General features: G+C 42.1%; 1 protein-coding gene across 2 annotated transcripts in view; it reads right to left on the bottom strand.

Annotated features, from left to right (window-relative positions):
- LOC129822822 (cadherin-12-like) overlaps nucleotides 1-24686 on the bottom strand; it is a 232722-nt gene that overhangs the window by 137438 nt on the left and 70598 nt on the right. For both annotated transcript variants that reach the window (XM_055881255.1, XM_055881256.1), the window contains exon 2: nucleotides 1406-1833. In XM_055881255.1, coding sequence (XP_055737230.1) covers nucleotides 1406-1651 — 246 coding nt within the window. In that variant the 5' untranslated portion in view covers nucleotides 1652-1833. The remainder of the gene's footprint in view (nucleotides 1-1405; nucleotides 1834-24686) is intronic.

Here is a 24686-nt window from a genome sequence, read left to right as displayed (position 1 = left end):
CCTCGGAGTTTAGTTAAAGGATGTCTTAAGCCAGAGCAAGGAAAACAAAACATATTGTGAATTGCAGACTTCATGCAATTCAGTTCAATATGGCCGGGTGTACACTACACGATTTTGGCCCCAATTTAGCCTTCCCAAACAAGTTTTTGAGATCGGAGACAAAATCCCCATGTCATTGCCTACTCAGAGCACGTGGCCATCACCGACACTTGTTTAATGTAAGCGGGTCAGAGATGCAATCTGAGAGCTACCGATCTCATCTTTGAGCAGTCACAGACGTCCTGAAATGTTCAAACGTTGATTTTATCAGCACAAATGCTCTTGTAGTGTGAGATGTGCAACGACAAGGTATTAGAACGGTGATCAGCAATAGCCAATGATAGCTTGCCAGGGAAAAACCCAGTGAGATGATGACAGTGTTTTACATCACCCTGAATGTGTGGACCCTCGAGCAGGAGCAATTACTACTAGTATGCGTTTGTACTTGCCTTTAACCAAAGCATCAAATCGTTACAGATCTGAGGTTCACGGGCGATGTTATTAAATTCAAAATGTTGGCTAGATATTTCAACTCTGTATGGCAAGTGTGAATGTCTGACTGAATGTTTATGAGGCTCCTTTGAGCCACAACTTGTAGCTACATTAAATCTAATGAACATTTATTTTTGCGAGACAGCGTGGTATCGAGAATCCTCATGACCAAGTAAAGAATCTTTTAGTGTGTGACCACCGTCTGCGCCACATCGTTTAGTGTGCTCACCACTACGTTGGCAACACACAAAACTACAGGAAAGACGGTTGTTTAATATGAGAGGCTCATTGACGTTAGGGTTTTGAAAGTCGTGTAGTCTCCACCCGGCTTAAGTCTATGAGGTGCGTGTCCTCTGTCTTTTACTGCTGTCAGAATCCTCCCTCCGTAGTAACTAGGATTTTCTGACAGATTTACAAGAGCCATAATTTAAATGTATTCCTGCCGGGTCATTGATCCATTCACCACACGAATGTTGTGTGTAGCTGCAATAAAAATGTCTGTCTGTCATTGAAACATTGGCATAAATCCCAAAAAGAAGAAGAAGAAAGACATTTTTCATTGATTTTTCTTTCATTCATATCCTAATACACTCATAAAAAGAGACGTTTTCCAAACACAACCCATCGTGAGATTAAAATGGTCAGATGTAGCTCCAGGAGTGAAGCTAAGTAAAAGAGTGACAATTGGTAATAGCGGGCTATGTCAAGGGACATAGAACTCTATAATTCAAACATGCTTTAATCCTGGTAACAACGTAGCTCTTCTTCTCAACTCCATCCCTCTCTCACCCTCAACAATTTCTCCCGAGCTCTTAGCTATATGATTTATGACACACTCCCATGCAATACATAAAACAACGCAAAGCATCCTTACCTTGCCCACGTACTGTGGGTCTGACCCCATGTACTCCTCCAGCACGAAGAACTGGTTCCATACCCAGCCCCTCTTGACTCTCTGAAACCCAGATGCCCCATTTCTCATCGGGTCCACCAGGCTCCTGGGATGCACCTTTCCCAGACTGCTCCTGCTCAGCGGTGCGCCTGGCGGGCGTACAGGAGACAGGGAGCCTTTGTCGAAGACAAACCAAAGGAACAGTAGCAGGCAGTTCCTTGTAAGCATTGGCGGTCTGTGAGTTTGAGGTCTCCAAGTTAAAGTCCCAACAAATGGAAAGCCAGATCACAACTGAAAGAGGAAGGGATGCTGAATGCGTGGTGAAGGAGTGGACTGGACACAGCCAAGATTATGAGCCGCTGGCCGGGGTGGTTTGCCTGTCACGTTCAGCGATTCATGGAGCTCTTCACCTGGAGGAGAGAAATCAGAAAGAAACGTTAAGCTCCTTCGCCTGTATCCTTTATCTCAGTCATCTGTTGAATAATGTTAATGGGCCCCAATTACACAACACACAGAAAACAATGCTTGTGTCAAAAGAGAGCAACTCATTTTGAAGAAAAACTTTCTGTATGTTTGGTCAAAATTTCACCTTGAGTATAACAGAGTATGGAAAGAAATGACTATGGATGATCTTATAATTATGCCATAACAATTACAATTCTGTAATTTGACAGCTATACACACGTTTTATTTTTATTTTTTATTTTTTTTAATTAACTAGCCAAGTCAGTTAGGAACAAATTCTTATAAGACAATGACTGCCTACCCAGGCCAAACCCGGACGACGTTGGGCCAATTGTGCGCCACCCTATGGGACTCCCAATCACGGCCCAATGTGATACAGCCTGGATTCAAACCAGGGACTGTAGTGAGGCCTCTTGCACTGAGATGCAGTGCTTTGGACCACTGCGCCACTCGGGAGCCCGAGTGAATGAACACTTTGGAGATTAACAACAAATATTTCAACTTCCAGCTCCCGTCCTATTGAATATTTTATTTGTCCCGATATGATGTTATCTACATACACCTACTTTACTGTTTCCACTATATTTTCATTCAAATGCCATTTGAGCTATTGGAGATGGTTTAGAATGCCAAATGCGGGTGTGTGCCTATCTGGTAGTAGAAGATTAAATGTGCCATACATGCTTGAATGTGTATCTATTTTGCTATCATTCCTACTTTATCCATCCAGGATATTTGTTAAAAAATGTAACAAAGTGCATAGTAGGAGTGTCCTTTTCAGCAAGCATCACTTGATACATGTTGCCCCCTGATAGTTTCAAAAGCTCTTAATAATAACCTTTTGAAGTGAACACATGCCAAAGGTACAATCTCATCATGTTTCCAGGTTTTACGCACCAAACCATAGATTAGCAGGTGGCTACTACCTATGATGGAATAGAGAAACTATGCTTTTTTAAATCAGAGACCTTCATGGTGAAATAATCCAAAGGTCTAAATTCACACCAACCGTAAGGAATAAAGATTGTGACATAATTTATAAAACGAACAGTAGATTTCCCTTCTTTTGTTATAAAAGGGAGAGATCACAATTTAATTGAGGATGCCTGTTTTTGGCAAAGCAGTGTGCCACATGAAAACAACTTGATGAATAGAGGTCATTACTTTTCCCACTGCCTCCCCAATCATTCCAATTACACACTGGAATGAAAAGTTGTAAAAATGCGTCCCAAATGGCACCCTATTCCCTTCCTAGTGAACTATTTTTAGCCAGAGCCCTATGGACACTAAATAGGAAATAGCGTACCATTTGGGATACATCTGGAGCCTTCTCCCCAAAAAACACAAAATAAACCCATCAGATAAGCTATCTGCTGTTCTGTGCTCTTAAATAACAGTCTGTGTGCAATTGGATGTGGGCTTAGTAGACTGTGGCGATGCCCGATTTAAAAACAAAAAAAAGAAACATATCAGACCAGTGTCAACAATAACAGAAAGAAAACATATCAAACCAGTGTCAACAGAGAGAGACAATACTGTGTTTGTTTTTCAGTGTCTCTCATTCCTCCAATTATCACAGTCCAGTACTCACATCAACTAATACATGAGAAATACTATTTAATCCTGCTTTCATATCACCCATGCTAAGACATGCTTTACAACGCTTATCCATTCAATGGGCTAGTAGTGTAGTTTAACTTGTATACAAAGTACAATAAGTACAACAATTTGTATACAAAGTACAATAATGAATTGAAATACCATCGATCCTAAGTGAATATGTTAACACAAAACAAATATATATAATATGCTGTATATTTAACACAAACTATACGTTGTTCATAAAGCCATATTTTGAGGGCCTAGTTGTTCCCGAATACATGGGCCTGAAACTCATACACATCACTTTGAACCTAAACTACACCCATCATTGTCATTTGTCCTGGTTGGTAGTTTCCTCATAAAAAGCAGGGAATCTAAAATCCTTCAGACAGGAGTTTTGAGGCATAATTATGTACTCATTGCTGAAGCTACAAAGAATGACCTTAAAGAGTACCATTACAGTGAGAAGTGTAATACAATGGCCTGAAACTCATAGTTTACAGGCTACGTCAAGCCAGCTCGTCACATTATGCTGGTTTGCAAGCTGATGTATAATTTCTTTTGGAATCCAGCCAGTGTGAGGATATTCAACTTCTAGTATTTTGAATCACCTGTATTCAAGCTGTTTCCTTTTCTAGAAAATGGATACAACAACCATATCTCTGTCACTAACAAGTACAGTCATGGGTGGTAACTATAATTTAATCGAAAAGCAAGACACTCTTGGAAATATTTGAAAAGGGCTTTACTCTAAGCAGTGTGTTAATTTAACATTGTTCCGGTGTCTATATGCGTTCACAGACAACACTTTCAGTGTTGGTTTTAATACTCTCAATGTCAAATTATTGTTGTTTTTTTACACTGGAGAATTTGCTGTGTAGATAATGATGTATTAGCTGAGAATCCTTTACCCACAAACAGTACATTTACGTTGAACTTGACAATCTTCAGCATATGTGCTGTACATTATCCAATTGAATCAAGACGGACAGCACCTGAATAAAAGAACAGTTGAGCTAATTAGGCCCAATCATCAATCCAGTTAAGCAATTCAAAGATTGGATTTCACAAAACCTAGAAAATACAAACAAAATACTGTTGTTCTGGGCAAGTGGGACAAATAATTTTAACTAAACTTTGGCAATATATAAATGAGTGAACAATTGATTTGATCACAGAGCCGTATAAATGAGAATCAACCGAATGGGTTCAATGCCAAATTGAGCAACCATTAACATTATTTATACCATGGGCAAACCATTTAAAACACTCAAGCGTTCAACTGTAAGTTGCTTAAATACTTTATGCTTCAATTGAGCTATGGTCTTGTTACAATGTGATGAAATGCAATGCTGCCGATTATACATTTTTATACTTTCCTGCGTAGCATTTAAGCCATTGGATGCCAAAATAATAAACTAGAAGTCAATAATACACCCGTATTAAGAGTGGGAGTAGGAGTAAAAGCCATGGGAAATATACTCTGAATTGTCCATCAACAAAGGAGACAACTTAGTTTAGGATGATTCAACACCTGTCACACACTCTCTCTTTTGTTCCTTCCTAATGTAGTTATGAGTGATATAATAACGTGAGCACCAAGACTTTAATTGCATAACCACAACCCTCATTGACATCATTGTCTTTGATTAATTTCATTGACTTGTAACATTGGCGTCAGAGGGAGCATATTATACCAAGGTTACACCCCCATACACCCGGACATTTAAGTTGATACTGTCACTGCAGTATCTTAAAAGTCTAAAGTAATCTGCAAAGTTCCCTTGCAGAATCAGGAGGAACTATCTCAACGAGGTCAGCCAATTGATCAGACAGGTCACTCCTTATTTAACAGAGACATAATGGGAAATGACTGTTCCTATAAATCCTGAGAATTTTGTCTACGCTCCGCTGTGCGTTCCTGGAGGGCGCTTGATGCATATTTAATGAGATAAGTTCATTAGCATGTGTCGGCCCTCGGTGCCAAGCCTTGACCCACCGTCTCTGCCTCAGATAACACCACGCAGCCGGCTGACAGCATTCTCACACATCACCTCCCATAATCAAAGAACATATGGCTCACCGAGCTGGTGGCGCAGATTGGGAACCGTAAGAGACCCTCGGAAAGTTACTAGTTGTCAAGGCCGTCGTAAACATGACAAACAGATAAACGGTATTGACTCTGGCAGAGTGAAAAAAAAGAGAAAACTGTTATCGGGTTGAAGTTCTCCTTCTGCATATATTTTATTTTTTATGATGTGGAGGGTGATATTTTAATTGTGTCACCACCACAGGTGCGTTGCTGGGTGACATGAGTGTCGTCCTGAGGTGCAGAGAAGTCAAAGTTGTTTTAATAAGGTTAAGGACACGTCTGGACCAGATTCAAGAGTTTTAAAACAAGACATGACTCTCAGATGTCTTGTAATTTTGTTTATATTACAAAGTTTGGCCATGTTTCTAAGGAGACAGGTGTCAAAGACTTTTCAGAATATTAAATTTAGACGTACCATTATATGGTGGTTCTGCCTCCTGTAGCTGAATACACACTGTCATTTCTGTATAATAAATGTAACCCGATTCGGGAAACTAGGCGTATGTTGCAAGCCACAACTTCACAGGAGAGCCTTCTGAATAGTTTCTTTTCAAAGTGTGTTTTTTGGCAGAAATGCCTTCTCGAACATGTCAACTTTAATGTGCCTTAATAACAAATGTGTATGCCATCTGTAAATACGAATAAAATTGTTAAATTACGAGCCTTGTTGGTTAAGCCACAGATAAAGAAAGCAACCTTCCCACTAGCCATGATTGGGCTGGACATGCCGAGACAGGAGTTCGGATTGGTCTGCCATATAGAGCGCTTCTGTCAATTCGAACGTGTCAGTCTGTGGTGGTAATTCTGACGAACGCCGCTTGTTTAAAAATGTATTGTGTAGTAGAGCTGCATAAGTGTTGCTATCCTCTTTCTGGAGGATCAAGTTTTGAAATCAGTGGAATTAGAGTATGAGATTTAACGAGATGGAGAAAACACCAGTATCCGGATTACATCTTCAAACTAAGGGAAACCATGGTATGGCATTCCTGACAGGATGCATGATGATGTATACAAGTAGCTACATTTTCAGATATTACAATTATTATAATTTTATAATTTTGACAGAAAGTGGTTTCATTTCAAGCTAAAGTGTACTGTTAGCTAGCTTGATAAAGTTAGCTGGCTGGCTCCCTAGCTGAAGTTATTATTCGTTTACTTTTCTAGTTAGAGCCTAATGTTAGCTAGCTAACATTGAACCTGGTTGGTGAGCTCCATGTACTGTGGCATTGTTGGCACTTTGCTCATTGTTGTTTAAATTGTGAAAAAAGTGAGTTGCCTAGCAACTAGGCTCCGCTCTGGGTTGCCAGCGGCTCATTGACTAGAGACAGCCATTAGTTGACACTAATCCTGCTGCTGACCTTGACACCAGTTTTAGTAGTGCAGATCCTGGAGACCCATTGGATGAAAACTATCAGCCGGGAAGAAGCTTAACATCATCTGACTTGGATGAGGAAAAAGGACTGCACGAGGCTGGCAAGAGTTAAAGTGTTCAGTCTGAGTCCAAGGTCATGCAGCTCACGAAAGTTCTGCCAGACCAGTTGCCATTGCCCCAACACAAGATGACCGTTCACCAGCTGAAGAACATTCCGGAGCCTGCCTGGAAAATTCAGCTAACAAAACATCTGCATTGTTGTACTGATGTTGTAGTATAATGTAGAATACCTAGTATACCCACAACCTATGTTGTTGATTTGAACCTGCAGCAGAAACCAATAGTGTTGACTTTCAAATTCTGGATTCATTCATTGTGATATTCAAGAAATGTATTTAGAAGTAACTTGCTACAATCTTAATGCTGGAAGAAAAAAATTATGCAAAGAGACCAACCATTGACGTCCCATGTGGCTCAGTTGGTAGAGCATGGCGCTTGCAACGCCAGGGTTGTGGGTTGATTCCCCACGGGGGGACCAGGATGAATATGTATGAACTTTCCAATTTGTAAGTCGCTCTGGATAAGAGCGTCTGCTAAATGACTTAAATGTCATGTAAATGTAAATAGCTAACGTTAGCTGACTGGCTCATTAGCAAATGTTACATGACGTGTGTGAACTTAAACGTTGTTTACCTATCTAGGTTCATTGTTTACCTAGCTAGCTAGCTAACTATATGTCTTTAGCTAAAGTGTACTGTTAGCTAGCTCGCTAATGTTAGTTGGCTGGCTCCCTAGCTGACGTTATTATTCATTTCCTCGAGCTGTTTGCTGTTCTAGTTAGAGCCTAATGTTGGCTAGCTAACATTGAACATGGTTGGTTAGCTTCCAGCACTGTGGCATTTTTGGCACTTTGTTCATTGTTGTTTAACTAGCTAACGTTAGCTGGCTGGCTCGTTAGCTGACGTTACGTGACATGTGTACAACACCCGTTGAATATGGCCGGTGTCAGTAAAGGTCTGCAAAAAATGCATAATTAAATTATTGCCAGCAGAGCTGGTTAGGCTGTTTTCATGTTATCCAGAGGTAAACAAATGATCGGCCAGAGTGTCAAGTGTACACTCTGAGAGCGAAACGAGATGGGTGGTGCTAACGCTTAAGAGGGTGTGAGCGATGGTGAATGGGTGTAGACAAGGAAAAGCTCTTCACTAGATACCAAAACATTCAAAGGTGATTTTCTCAAAAGTCAGTTTACAATTTGATTAACTTTCAAAGCAGAATTAATTTCCCATTGTTCCTCAAATGCAGTGTATGATATACCATGTTGTAGCTCTGAGTCTCTACTTTTATCCAATGTAAAAAACACAATTTTGAATTTTGCTACATAAGACCGAATCCAGGTGGTGGGTCTCAAATATGGTAGTGGATCAGTGTGTGCAAATGTAAGTAATAAAACATATTAATTCAGTTGTTCTCTCAGGATAAACCCATGAACAAATATAATTGGGGAGATAAAGATAAACATTAATTTCCAAATACAACAGTCATTTATTTTCTAGATGCTGTGATTCAAACATCTGCATGTTTCACTCTCTGAAGAATTCATATGCCAATCATATGTCAGAAATGCATTTTTACTTAGTTAAGTCTCTCTCTCTCTATCTCTCTCTCTCTATGAAGCTCTGCATGAAAGTGTATACCGATTTGCTTTGTGTCAATCTGAGCTTGTTCATGTCCGTGCCGCGTACTCATCCTGTTGCAGAACACAATGCTGCATAACAGCTGATTACGGGTCTTTCTCTGCACTGAAAACTCATCTGGTAATGACAGCAGATGTTTCAGGGTTCGACAAACTCAGCATAATGGTTAAGGCACAGAGGGAGAAACTGGAGTGAAGCTGTGGCTGGTGGGCTGGCACAACCCATACTGAATAAATATGAACAGGCATTCAGAGACACGACCCAAATAAGGAGAAAAACACCTCCAACAGCAGTGGAGACTGTAGCCAGTGCAGTCGTGTTTACATCGGCCACACCAAAGCAGGTCTTAATAAGCCCGGGAGCCTCCGGGACTAGAGGAGGAGGAGAACATAGCATTGGTGGAAAGGTAAAGAAGACGGGAAAGGAAAGGTTGTCAAAGAGAGAACACGTGTCAGAGGAGGACAAACTACCTGGAGGTTGAGAGGGGGAAGGTAATAAAAATGGACTAACAAATGTCCAGCCAGGCTACATAAATAATCAGGGAGTAAAGGGCCCAAAGGGCTGTGGTCAAAAGTAGTGCTCTATTTAAGTGATAATGCCCAAGAAGCTGGTGTTGGGAGGATATATTGGCACGGATGTTGTTAACTGTGCCAATATACATTATCCTCTAAACACCAGCTTCGAGGGCATTATCACCTTATACAACTGGTTAACAAGATATTTAAATAATGATTGACATATTTTCATAAAAAAACGTTATTTTGATTAATTTATTCATACTATTTCATCCTTCCAAAAGATATAGTCCTGACAAAAATCTAGGCTTGCTACCCAAGCCTGGCTGGTTGCTGGTTCTATTGGTTCCATTGCTAGAGACGCGACCCAGTTGTTTGTTCTAAATGTTCCATTGCTTGCTAGCTAGGAAACTGTGTCTAACTTACAGTCAAGTCAAACAGTGCAGCCAGAACAACAACGAAGTAGCTTCATTTGCATTTGTTTAAGCTGTTTTCCAGAAACATTTACATCCATAACAATGAGGTAATGATGCACGATTTCACCTGGCATAGAAAATCTGCTCTCTAGTTAGGACAATGTTGTTCAGAGGAGCCAGCCAACAACACAGCTAACACAATCACTTCAAACTGAAGCTGGAAAGACTTCAAACTAGCTGTACATTGTTTAGTTTTACCTGTTTCTATTGATGGTTCTTGATGGAAACCTGGCACCATCCCTACGGTAAAGCACGGTGGAGGCAGCACCATGCTGTGGGGATGTTTTTCAGTGGCAGGGACATGGAGACTAGTCAGGATTGAGGGAAAGATGAATGCAGATCCTTGATGAAAACCTGATCCAGAGCGCTGAGGACCTCAGACTGGGGCGAGGGTTCACCTTCCAATAGGACAACGACCATAAGCACACAGCCAAGACAACGCGGGAGTGGCTTCGGGACAAGTCTCTGAATGTCTTTGAGTGGCCCAGCCAGAGCCCGGACTTGAACCCGATTGAACATCTCTGGAGAGACCTGAAAATAGCTGTGCAGCTACGTTCCTCATCCAACCTGACAGAGCTTGAGAGGAACTGCAGAGAAGAATGGTAGAAACTCCCCAAATACAGGTGTGCCAAGCTTGTAGAGTCATACCCAAGAAGACTCAAGGCAGTAGTCGCTGCCAAAGGTGCTGCCAAAGGTTCCAAAGTACTGAGCAAAGGGTCTGAATACTTATGTAAATATACCGTTTTTTATTTTGAATACAATTGCAAACATTTCTTAAAACCTGATTTGCTTTGTCATTATGAGGTTATGTGTGTAGATGGATAAGAAAAACCCCACAATTTAATCCATTTTAGAATAAGGCTGTAAAGGAACAAAATGTTGAAAAAGTCAAGGGTCTGAATACTTTCCAAAAGCACTGTACAGTATGTGTCCCTAGTCCAGATGTTGGTGTTTGCGACCGACATATTGCTAATGCTTATTGAATATTTACATAGACTTTAGAGTATGTCTTGAGGGCACACGGTGGGTAGTTAAACAAATGACTCTGAAATGTAGGCTTGATAGAGCAGTAGCTCTGGAGTCCATATGTCATCACAGCCTTATATTGGCATGTTGAGTTGCGGTAGCTCGAGAAGTTGTAGAGATAGTAAAGGGTGTTTTACGTGTTGTATTACAGTATTAATTTTACCCAATAAATTTCATTGCAGCAGTTTTCTGAGTAAATTAACATGCAAACATCCATACCACATATATTCCATTCAGACACTTTTGACATTTTAAGCAAAAATCACATGATTTCACATGTGGAAAATCACATAATTTTGCACTTGAAATGTCACGTGAAATAATGTGAAAACCCAAGAATACTCAAGGCTGTATTCGCTGCCAAAGGGACTTCAACAAAGTACTAAGTAAAGTGTCTGAATACTTGTGACAATGTTGTCACGATTGTCATAAGGAGTGGACCAAGATGCAGCGTGGTATGTTTCCATCCTTTTATTTGGAATAGAAAACTGAAAGGGAAAAAACAATAAAGCGAACAAAGGAAACGTGAAGCTCTAAAATAGTGCTGACAGGCAACTATACCTAGACAAGATCCCCACAAAGCACAATGGGGAAATGGCTACCTAAATATGATCGCCAATCAGAGACAACGATAAACAGCTGTCTCTGATTGGGAACCATACCAGGCCAACATAGAAATATAATTCACCTAGGTAACCCACCCTTAATCACACCCCGACCTAACCAACATAGAGAATAAAAAGCTCTCTATGGTCAGGGCGTGACATATGTAAATGTGATATTTCAGTTTTAATTTGTAATAAATTTGCAAACATTTCTAAAATGCAGTTTTTCCTTTGTCATTATGGGGTATTGTATTTAGATTGATGAGGCATTTAAAAAAACATGTATTTTACGTAAAGCCTATAATGTAAAAAATGTGGGAAAAAGTCAAGGGGTCTGAATACTTTCCGAATGCACTGTATAACTATGCTTTCAACCACCTAAAAGCACAAACAAATTCCAAAGGAAAGACAATGATTGATTTTTGGTGTAGTTATCATCTAAATGTCTTATAACTGTTCTTTCAACCATTTAAAACCACAACAAAGTTCAAATGGGAATAGAATATCAGATATTTAGTACTTGTACAAAAATTTAGGCCTAGATTCAATCAGATCAAGAGTCAATCGGCTATAGCCGAAACCTGCATAGCTATTGTTTTGGCGGTGTCGGAGGTGTAACTGCATCAAATTGGTGAGCAGCTGTCAAATCGGTGAGCAACTGTCAAATCAGTGAGCAGCTGCTCTTGAACATTGTCACAAAGCCACACCCGTCTCACTCGCATTAGATGTTCAGAACGAGAAGGTGTAGGCTATATAGAAAGAATGACGCTCAAATTGAAAATCATTCAATTGAATAATGAGGATTTTTATCATCCTAATCAAGGTGTAGATTACATCTCACATTCCAATGTTCAAATTTGTAAACAAGGCTGCATGGGATTTCTTGTAATGCGACTCCTTGCAGCTATTGGCAATGTTCACTTTAGGTATAATGCCAGGAGCTGCTTGTGGAGCTCCTAACGCAGTTCAACCTCTGCAGTTCTACGTCTAACACTGCCAAAACAGCCGCTATGCGGATGTCAGCTAAGGTGGATCTGTTTGAATAGAGCCATTTATGTGTTCTCATTGTGTTTCATCTAAAAGCACAATCAAATGACCTGGATTGCAGTTGAGGTTACATTAAACGTACATGGTGCAAGTGATGTTAGATATTTTGCACAGATTACTATAGCAGTTGTGAAGATCTCCACAGCCCTGCAACCTTTGCATGCTATCTTGAACATGCACACTTTCTATGATTACATAAGAAGACATTTATAGTTAAAGTGACCTCAAAATGTGGCCATGGATGTGTTACTCTTTTTAAAGTTGAAAAAATACTGTTACAATAGTTTGTAAGGTAGTCATAACTGTAGGCTATTTACCGTATTACAAAGTAATATTCCATTGTACTTGGTTGTCAACGCAACCTAATATCACAATTTGAAGGAGATGTATCTTTTGTACCACTGACCACTGACAGTCTGGCTTTAACTCCAGTTTGTCTAGAAATTGATAATTGATATGTTGGATTCACGTCTCCATCTCAACCAAAAATCTAAGTTGAAGAATAGGCCTAAATCAAATCAATTTAAACTTTCATTTTTGGTTGAGATGGAAATGTAAATCCAACATATTAATGATCAACTTGAAGATTACATGTCAGTTATCCAAACCTTGAAACCCTAGTCTTATATGTATTGTCTATTTTAAATTGAATCCCAGATTGACTTGAAACAATAGCTTCAATGACTTTGCAAATGCTATATATGCTATACACTACCGTTCAAAAGTTTGGGGTCACAGAAATATCCTTTTTTTTTTTAAAGAAAATTACCATTAAAAATAACATTGAATTGTCCATTAAAATAACATTAAATTGATCAGAAATACAGTGTAGACATTGTTAATGTTGTAAATGACTATTGTAGCTGGAAACAGCTATTTTTTAATGTAATATCTACATAGGCGTACAGAGGCCCATTATCAGCAATCATCACTCCTGTGTCCTGTGTTCCAATGGCATGTTGTTTTAGCTAATCCAAGTTTATAATTTTAAAAGGCTAATTGATCATTATAAAACCCTTTTGCAATTATGTTAGCACAGCTGACAACTGTTGTCTGATTAAAGAAGAAATAAAACTATCCTTCTTTAGACTAGTTGAGTATCTGGAGCATCTGTCACGCCCTGATCTGTTTCACCTGTCCCTGTGATTGTCTCCATCCCCTCCAGGTGTCGCTTCTTTTCCCCAGTGTATTTATCCTTATGATTCCTGTCTCTATGTGCCAGTTCGTCTTGTATGTTTTCCAAGTCAACCAGTGTTTTTCCCGTTCGCCTGTTTTTTTTGCTATTCTCCTTTTTCTATTCCTACTGGTTTTGACCCTTGCCTGTTTCTGGACTCTGTACCTTCCATCCTGACCTTTCTGCCTGTCTTGACCACGAGCCTGTCTGCCGCTCTGTACCTTCTGGTCTCTGATCTGGTTTTGACCTTTTGCCTGTCCACGACCATTCTCTTGCCTACTACTTTTGGATTAATAAACATTGTAAGACTCCAACCATCTGCCTCCTGTGTCTGCATCTGGGTCTCGCCTTGTGTCATGATAGTACGAACTGGCCATGACAGACCCAGCAGACGTGGACCAGCTCCGCTACGCTGTCTCCCTGCAGGGAGCCACCATTGGGAGACATGAGGAGTTGTTACAGGGCCTTTTGGAAGGGCTCAGTTCCTTGACGGAACGTCACGACCATGGGTTAAAGCCTATCATGGAGCAAATCAGGGAGTAAGCTCAGACGCTACCTGTCACCTCTGAAAAACTCAAATCGGCCAGTAATTTTTTTCCTTATCTGTAGTGAGTTTGTACAGCCTATCCCGGTTCCCCGAGAACCCCACTTACCACCTCCGGAGTGATATTCGGGGAATCGTGGTACCTGCCAAGGTTGTCTTTCTCAGTGCTCGCTTATTTTTGAGCTACAGCCATCTTCGTTTCCTTCAGACCAATCAAAGATAGCGTATATTATTACGCTAATGTCAGGATGGGTGAGTTGGATACTCCTGAGCCTATTTAGTTGGGAAGAGCTAGGATATAAGTTGGGGAACGCCCACGGAGGATGACCAGTAACTGTTGTCTGTACTGTGGAGGGGCAAGACATTTTATAGGTACCTGCCATATTAGGAAACCCTTGTCTCTAGTGGGTAACAGCACTATGGTGAGTCAGACTGGGAGTTCCCTTATTCCCATCACCCACACACACTTTTTTGTGCTTGTGCTGTGGGGAGACCAATCTAAGTCTCTCCGAGTGCTCATTGACTCTGGGGCTGATGAATGTCTTATGGACTCCACGATAGCTTCGGCGCTTGGTATTCCCACTCAGCCTCTCTCTGTTCCCATGGATGCTAGGGCATTGGATGGCCGCTCTATAGGGGAAGACACCCATAGTACTGTGCCCGTTCATCTACGGGTTTCTGGTAACCACAGTGAGACCATACAGTTCCTCCTCATTGTCTCTCCCCATGTTCCGGTTGTGTTGGGATTTTCCTGGCTCCAAAAGCACAATCCTGTGAATGACTGGACCACAAGCTCCATTCTGGGTTGGAGCCCATTTTGCCATTCCCGCTGCCTTCAAGCAGCACAGCCTTCCCCAAGTCATCTTCCTCAGGATGTTAGCAAGACTGTGGATGTCTCTGCTATGCCCACTGAATACCATGACCTCCTGGAAGTGTTCAGTAAGGCATGTGCTACTTTCCTTCCCCTGCACTGTCCTTATGACTGTGCCATTGATCTTCTCCCAGGCACTACACCACCTAGGGGTCGGTTGTATTCTCTGTCCTGACCAGAGACCAAAGTCATGGAGGAGTACATAGAGGAGTCTCTGGCCACTGGGGCCGTCCGTCTGCATCTCCTGCCGGTGCAGGGTTTTTCTTTGGAGAAGGACAAGACCCTGCGTCCATGCATTGACTACCGGGGACTTAACGACATTACGGTTAACAATTATTACCCTCCCTTACCCCCCCCGTTTGAACCTCTCCAGGGGGCCACCATGTTTTCCAAATTGGACCTTCGGAATGCCTACCACCTAGTTCGGATATGCGAGGGGGATGAGTGCAAGACAGCCTTCAAAACAGCCAGTGGACATGCTAAACCGTTTTGTGTTCGTTTACTTTAATGACAGCCTGTTTTTTTTCCTGATCTGCCCAAGAACATATTCTTCATGTCAGACAGGTCCTTCAGTGCCTCCTGGAGAACCAATTGTTCATTAAAGCCGAGAAGTGAGTTCCACCGCTCTACTATCACCTTTCTGGGATATGTCATTGCTGACGGCAATGTTCAGATGGATCCTGGGAAGGTGAAAGCAGTGGTGAATTGGCCTCAACCAACGTCCAGGGTGCAGTTGCAATGGTTTGTTGGTTTTGCTAATTTCTACCACAGATTCATTTGGGATTACAGCACCCTGGCGGCCCTCCTTTCGGCACTCACCTCTCCCAAGGTACCGTTCAAATGGTTTCCAGCTGTCGACAAAGCCTTTGTGGACCTGAAGCATCGGTTCACAACATCATCCATCCGGACATCCTCACGTCAATTTGGGGTGTAAGTTGATGCTTCGGATGTTGGAGTGGGGGCAATGCTGTACCAGCGATCTGCCCAGGACGAAAAGCTTCATCGCTGTGCCTTCCTGTCCCATCATCTCTATCCTGCAGAGGAACTACGATGTAGGCAACCGAGAACTCCTGGCGGTTAAGATGGCGTTGGAAGATTGGAGGCACTGGCTGGAAGGAGCAGAACAGCCATTCTTGGTCTGGACCGAGCATAAAAACTTGGAATATCGCTGTGCAGCCAAGCGCCTCAACTCCAGGCAGGCCCGGTGGGCCTTCTTGTTTACCAGATTCAACTTCACCATTTCCTACCGCCCAGGGTCAAAAAAATGTGAAGCCTGGCGCTCTCTCCCTTCTCTGTCACATCCGTTCCTCTGTCACATCTTTGACCTCTGAAACCCTTAAACCTACCTCATGCCTTGCTGCCAGTGTGGCTTGAGGTTTTGAGAACCTTGTTCGCGAGGCTCAACGCTCCCAGCCTGGACCTGAAGGGGGTCCGACTAACCGTCTGTTTGTCCCTTACCCAGTCCGGTCCCGGGTCCTGGAATGTGTTCATTCCTCCAGGCTGACCTGTCATCCAGGGTCCCGTCGTACACTAGCCTTCCTCCGACATTGTTTCCTGACGTTTCTGCCTTCGGCGCCAATTGCACAGTGTGTGCTCAGAACAAGACTCCACGGCAAGCTCCTTCTGGCCTCCTTCAGAAACTACCGGTCCCTCATTGTCCCTGGTCTCATATCTCCCTGGAATTTGTCACTGGGCTTCCCCTGTCTGATGGCAACACGTCATTCTGACAGTGGTGGATCGATTCACAAAGGCCGCCCATTTCATCACTCTCCTCAAACTATCTTCTGCCAAGTAGACGGCCCAGCTTATGGTGCAGCATGTCTTTCGGATCGATCGGGGTTCTTGTCTCAGTTCTTGAAGGCATTCTGCACCCTTATGTCATCTGGATTCCATCTCCAAACTAACGGTCAGTCGGAGCGAGCCAACCAAGACCTGGAAACCACCTTGAGATGCCTCGTCTCAACCAACCCCACAACATGGTGCCGTCAACTGGTCTGGTTGGAGTATGCCCCGGAACACCTTTCCCTGTTCTGCCAAGGGACTCACCCCATGGACCACTCGAAAGGGGAATCAGCCTCCACTCTTCGAGGAACAAGAGCAGGAGGTCAGCAATATCTCGGCCCAGATGTTTGTCTGCCACTGTCGACGTACCTGGAGAAGAGCCAGGGCGGCTATTCTCAAGACCAACTCCAGGTATCGTCGACAAGCGGACCGTCGCCGGACCCCAGCTCCCCGCTACCGCATTGGTCAGAGGGTGTGGCTTTCCAATCGGGACCTGCCCCTGCGGGTAGAGTCCCACATACCATCTCCCCGGTTCATTGGTCCTTTTCCCCCTCTCCAGAGTCCTGAGTTCCACTGCTGTCCATCTTGTGTTACCCCGTACTCTCCGTCTCCACCCTACTTTCCATGTGTCCAGAATTAAGCCCGTGTCTCACTGTCTTTTGTCTTCTGTTTCCAGGCCCATCCCTCCCCCTGGGTAATCGATGGCCAGCCAGCATATACGGTGAGATGCCTCCTGAGGGTTCCACCAAGGGGCAGGGGTTTCCAGTACCTGATTGACTGGGAGGGTTATGGCCCGGAGGAGAGGTGCTGGGTTCCTGCTAAAGACATATTGGACCCAGCCTTCATTGCCGATTTCCACCGCTGACACCCCAGTCAACCAGGTATGTACCCAGTTAGGACACCAGGTAGAGTGAGAGCAAATTAATTACTTAAAAATCATACAATGTGATTTTCTGGATTTTTGTTTTAGATTCCGTCTCTCACAGTTGAAGTGTACCTATGATACAAATTACAGACCTCTACATGCTTTGTAAGTAGGAAAACCTACAAAATCGGCAGTGTATCAAATACTTATTCTCCCCACTGTATGTGACTTATAAAGTATGGTTACATTTAATTTCCTCTCTTAAACCTACCCATTTGTAGTGGTGTAAAGTACTTACTGTAAGTAAAAATACTTTAATGGACACTTAAGTAGTTTTATGGAGTATCTGTACTTTACTTCACTATTTATATTTGACAACTTTTGCTTATAATTCACTACATTCCTAAAGAAAATGTTGTACGTTTTACTCAATACATTTTCCCTGACACCCAAAGCACTCATTACATTTTGAATGCTGAGTAGGACAGGAAAATTGTCAAATTCACGTACTTATCAAGAGAACACGTGGTCATCCCTACTGCCTCTGGCCTGGTAGACTCACTAAAGACAAATGCATTTTTGTAAATAATGTCTGAGTGTTGGTGTGTGCCCCTGGCTATCCAGACATTTTTGTAACAAGAAAAATGGTGGCGTCTGCTTAATTTGAGGAATTTTAAATGATTTCTACATTTACGTTTGATACTTAAGTGTATTTGACACCATATACTTTTACTCAAGTAGTATTTTACTGGCTGACTCACTTTTACTTGAGTACCTTTCTATTTAGTTATCTATACTCATACTCAAGTATAACAACTGAGAAATTTTTCCACTGCCCATTGGAATCGCTTTGATAGCAACAGTGAATCTACAGTATATAGTTAAGAGATCTCTCAAAAGTCATTCTCATTAAAGCACATTGGTAGTAGCCAGTGACTCTAAGCATGGCTGAGCTTGGTTAAAACATTGGACGGGAGACCAAAAGGATAGCTGTAGATAGATCAACTTTCCGGTAAGAGGTGCTGCCCAGACAATTTTTTTCTTCTTCAGATAGTGGATATAATGTTGAACATCTGACGTTGTTTCAAAGGTACAAATTTAACATATATTATACAAGGATTGTCTATGCTGAACTCTGGACTGCAGACCACCGCCGGAGGCACAGGATACACTGGGCCTTGGAGGCGCACTGGAGGTCTCGAGCGTAGAGCTGGCACAACCCATCCTGGCTGGATGCTTACTTTCACCCGGCAAATCCGGGGCGCTGGCATAGGACGCACTGGGCTGTGAAGGCGCACCGGAGACACAGTGTGCAGAGCTGGCGCAGGATATCCTGGGCCGAAGAGACACACCGGAAACCAGGGGCGGTGAGCCGGCACAATCTGTCCTGGCTGAATGCCCACTCTAGCACGGCAACTGCGGGGAGCTAGCACAGAGCGCACTGGGCTGTGAATGCGCACTGGAGATACAGTGCGCATCACCGCATAACACGGTGCCTGACCGGTTACTTGTTCCCCACGGTAAGCATGGGGAGTTGGCTCAGGTCTAAACCCTGACTCCGCCAATCTCCCACTGTTCCCCCCCAAAAAAATGTTTTGGACCTGCCTCTCGGGCTTCCGTTGTTTATTTAACTCCTCATATCGTTGCCGTTCCGCTCTCGCTGCCTCCATCTGCTCCCTTGGACGGCGATACTCTCCAGCCTTTGTCCAGGGTCCTTCTCCATCCAGGATTTCCTCCCATGTCCACTCATCCTGGCCACGCTGCCTGGTCCGTTTTTGGTGGGATCTTCTGTTACGGCTCTCGCAGGTGGAAGGAAGAGTGGACCAAAGCGTAGCGTGGAAAGTGTTCATAAAATGTATTTTCAAAAAACACTCAAACAACACAACCAAAGTGAAAACGAAAGCGCACAGTTCAGTCAGGTACAGACACAAAACAGAAAACGAGATCCCACAGCCTAATGGTGGGAAAAAGGGCAGCCCAATTATGATCCCCAATCAGAGACAACCACACCTGACAAAAAACAAAGAAACAGAAAACATAGAATGCCCACCCAAATCACACCCTGACCTAACCAAATCGAAAAAAAAAAAGGCTCTCTAAGGTCAGGGCGTGACAGCCCGGCCATCCCGAGTTCCCCAGGTCAGTCAATTTTGCTTTTCTGCAGTAGTTTTGAGCATGTCAAAATCGTGATGGTATATGCCCATTGAAACATATTGCAAATGAAAAGCGATGCACCTGGTGATTGGATTGGGTTACCAGGAGCACATTTTTAAAATATGTTTTTATGCCTTTACGAGGGAGCAAGGGGTCTACGGTTGGGTAGGGAGCACCCCCCACCCGTGCCCATCCTGGGTCATTTTGGACGTTTTTCAAAAAATCTTTAAAAAACAACAGAGTCCCACTTCTCCCTCATCATTCATGACAAATAGACCATCTAGGTTGATGCATGGCTTAACATAGTGCCATATATCATTTGGGCAGTATAAATGCCAGTTGGACATGGTTCATTGACTGTTGGGTTTGGAAATTGACTTTCTATGATCGTACATGGCAAATGGACATAACATCATCCTGATTTGGCACTTTCATATTGCATTTGGACATTTCTTATGGCATTTGGCAATGGTTCACTGACTTTGACTACGACTTTTGACTTCCTATGAAATCATATTGCAAATGGACAAAAGATGTGCTTTATGGACAAGTTAAAATAAATAAAACAATTACGACAATAAAATATGACAAAAGTATGTTCATACAGATCTTATACATGTATAATTAAAAAAAGAAAATCAAAAGAACTTTGAAAAATGGTCCATAAAGCTTTTTTTTAACCTCTCTTGGGTACGTGAGAAGTTAGCGTCCCACCTCTTCAACAGCCAGTGAAACTGCTGGGTGCCTAATTCAAATACAGAAATACTCATTATAAAAATTCAGAAAGCAAAACATATTTGACATAGGTTTAAAGATTCACTTCTTGTGAATCCAACCACGGTGTCAGATTTAAAAAATGCTTTACGGAGAAAGCATACCTTACGATTATTTGAGAACATAGCCCACTAGACAAATCATTACAAACAGTAACCAGCCAAGTAGAAGAGTTACACAAGTCAGAAATAGAGATAAAATTAATCCCTTACCTTTGATGATCTTCATCTTCATCTTCATATGGTTGCACTCAGCAGACATTCATTTACTCAATAAATATTCGTTTTGTTCGATAAAGTCTCTTTATATCCAAAAACCTTAATTTTGTTAGCGCGTTTTCAGCAATCCACAGGCTCAAACGCAGTCAAAACAGGCAGACAAAGAATCCAAATTGTATCCGTAAAGTTCATAGAAACATGTCAAACGATGTTTATATTCAACACTCAGGTTGTTTCTAGCCTAAATAATTGATAACATTTCAACCGGACAATAACGTCGTCAATATAAAAGGTAAACAGGCACTGAAAGGCACTCTCCCGGTCGTGCGCATGAAAAAGCTCTGTGACACTTTAGGGTCCACTTTTTCAAACTGCTCTTACTTCCTCATTTTTCAGAATACAAGCCTGAAACTATTTCTAAAGACTGTTGACATCTAGTGGATGGCATAGGAATTGCAATTTGAGTCCTAAGTCAATGGATACTTTAATGGCATTGAATAGAAAACTACAAAACCAACCAAAAAAATTACTTCCCGAATGGATTTTTCTCAGGTTTTCGCCTGCCAAATCAGTTGTGTTATACTCACAGACACTATTTTAACAGTTTTGGAAACTTTAGAGTGTTTTCTATCCACATCTACCAGTTATATGCATATCATATCTTCTGGGCACGAGAAGCAGGCAGTTTAATTTGGGCATGCTTTTCATCCAAAATTCCGAATGCTGCCCCCTACCCTAGAGAAGTTAAGGATGTGATAAGTTTTTGGAGAGAAAAAACTACTTTTCAAAACTTGACCCTTGGGTCTTGACTTGAAGTGCATTTGCAATATGAACATTTATAGTGGAGCGCGCTCGCCATCTATTGGATTTATGCCATATGGCAATTGCAATATGTTTTGAATGAAACGGCGTCCAAATGAGTGGTATTGTACATCGTGTATATGTTTCGTACGGTGCCTCATCCAGAGGCGTTCCTAGTGGCTGTGGACATTAATGCAGGGAACTCAAATCCGTTTTACCTGTAATGTGGTGTGTGCTGGTGGCAGGGAAGTCAGGCGCAGGAGAATGAACTTGGTAATAACGGAGCTGTTTAATAAACATCAAAACCTCAGAACACCAAAATATACAAAATAACAAATATAAGGTGCAAAACTTGTCGCACACCAGAATTAACAGTAAACACCTACATACAACAAACAATCTTCGACAAGGACATGAGGGGAAAGAGAGGGTTAACTTCTTCGGGGTAGGGGGCAGCTTTTTCACTTTTGGATAAATAGCATGCTCAAATACCACTGCCTGGTACTCATCCCCAGAATATAAGATATGCATATTATTAGTAGCTTTGGATAGAAAACACTCTGAAGTTTCTAAAACTGTTTGAATCATGTCTGTGAGTATAACAGAACTATTGTAGCAGGCAAAACCCCGAGGTCACTGTCTTTTCAATGAGTTTTCATTGGGACACCAGATTTCTAAGGGACTTGTTTGCAGTTCCTACCACATCCACTGGATGTCACCAGTCTTTGGAAATTGGTTGAGGTTATTCATTTGTGTAATGAAGAAGTACGGCCATCTTAAATGAGGGTCACTTGAAGTAAATTGTTTGAGAGAGGCAAATTACCAGTAATGTTGTGTCAGTTTGTTTTCTTTTTGTATTCAACACAGATCATCCCGTCTTCAATTTGATCAATTATTCATGTTTAAAAATACCTAACGTTGTATTACAAAAGTAGTTTGAAAAGTTTTGGTAAAGTTTTTGATATATTTTGTAGTGACGTTGCGCAAGTTGGAAGCTGTGTTTTTCTGGATGCAACGCGCCAAATAAATTGACATTTTGGATATATATCGACGGAAGTAATCGAACAAAAGGACCATTTGTGATGTTTATGGGACATATTGGAGTGTCAACAAAAGAAGTTCGTCAAAGGTAAGGCATGAGTTATATTTTTATTTCTGCGTTTTGTGTCGCACCTGCAGTGTTGAAATATGCTACTCTCTTTCTGTATTGTTGTGCTATCATCAGATAATAGCATCTTATGCTTTCGCCAAAAAGCCTTTTTGAAATCTGACATGTTGGCTGGATTCACAACGAGTGTAGCTTTAATTTGGTATCTTACATGTGTGATTTAATGAAAGTTTGATTTTTATATCATTTTATTTGAATATGGCGCTCTGTATTTTCCCTGGCTATTGGCCAGGTGGGACGATTGCATCCCACCTACCCCAGAGAGGTTAAATACACAACATGTAATTGATAGGATTGGATCCAGGTGTGTAGGAAGACAAGACAAAACCAATGGAAAATGAAAAATGGATCAATGATGGCTAGAAGGTCGGTGACGTCGACCGCCGAACACCGCCCGAACAAGGAGGGACCGACTTCGGCGGAAGTCGTGACATTACCTCATTTTTACCAACATGTTAAATGTGCAACCAGTGGGAAAAAAACTCTAGACTACCTTTACTCCAAACACAGAGATGCGTTGAAAGCTCTCCCTCGCCCACCATTTGACACATCTGACCATAATTATATCCTCCTGATTCCTGCTTACAAGCTAAAATAAAAGCAGGAAGACCCAGTGACTCGGTCAATTAGAAAGTGGTTACCATTATGACATAATCCTGTGGTGGAAATATCACCCTCAAAACAACATACATTGGATTTGAAAAAAAGTCATCAAAGTATTTTCCACGTTGATTCCGCATCACAATACATTGACACATTGTGTTGAAACACTGTTGATTCCACCAGTTTGTGGCCAGTGGGAAGCTATTAATAGTGCATAAGGCCAATTATTCTCAACGCTATAATTATTACAGTAATAATTGCTCTTTGATGTTCAGAGAAATGCACCATCTGCAGTACAGGGAGTAAGCAACTGGGGAAAAAAGCCTGAGTCTGTTGGGTATTGATTCGTACAGTACGCTACCAGAGCAAATAGTAATCAACCTATTGAGTTGACTCAGTAACAAAACAACAATCAGAAGAAATGGGAAAACACAGCTTTGACCTGAGGTATCATTTTTCTGCCATGCTATCTTGTTCACCAATGTTTTATTCTGACATCTGTCTAGTGACAGATACAGATATTATTCTATGATCGTGTTAGACACAAGTGATTTCATTGTACAGCAGTCAGAAACTGACAACAGACAGATATATACATATATACTGTATTTCTGAGTCAGTCTGAAGCCCCCACAGCTGAAAGTCGTCAGTGAGTGACAAACTGAGCATGCAATTGGTGTCCTAGCTAGCAGATGGGCAGATTCAGGACCACATGGAGCTGCGACACTATTTTGACCCCTATCCCAAACCCTGTGCCATATGGGACCACTGCCTGAAACACTCCGCTAGCAGACACTTTTCTAGATGTGAGAGTACCAGTCCACTACCCAAAGGGTTCAGGGCTCTGGCACTCCCAGGCCTGTGGAAAGGGCTAAGAGGGCTGGGGGAAGAGGGGGCGTGAAGGCTGGTGGCTCGGGTCTGAGCCCATGGATGGGTCTTAAGCTGCTAGGGACATTGGGGTTGACTGGATTAAATGCCAATCATGTCAGTTATTGCTTGGGCCTGCTTAATCTCTGTGCTTTCCTGAGGACTCTATCCCAATCAAGTGATAAGCGATGTGTTTTTCAGCCCCTCAGACACGACAGGAAAACAATGTAGTAACATTTGTAGAATTAGCTCAGACCCCCTGTGAATTTGAGTATGCAAACTCCCAGTGCTGGCATATTACCTAAAATGTTATCATCAGAAGGAAAAAAAATAGATGCATGTCCTACTGAACGAATGTTGCCTCTCTGTGAGACTGAACTCTTCCTCCTGAAGACGTGGAAAGCTTTATACTGTGCAGACAGAAATGGCCAGAGGCGAAAAGAAGCAACACACTGATGTAGCGTTCCCCCGCGTGTGAACGTGTCTCGATACACTCACTGCCAACAAGGTCTAAATATGATGCAACAGATATAGTTCCAATGAAA

This window comes from Salvelinus fontinalis, chromosome 25, assembly GCF_029448725.1.
Source record: "Salvelinus fontinalis isolate EN_2023a chromosome 25, ASM2944872v1, whole genome shotgun sequence".
In the NCBI taxonomy this organism is placed as follows: domain Eukaryota; kingdom Metazoa; phylum Chordata; class Actinopteri; order Salmoniformes; family Salmonidae; genus Salvelinus; species Salvelinus fontinalis.
This window is presented reverse-complemented; position numbering and strand designations above follow the sequence as displayed.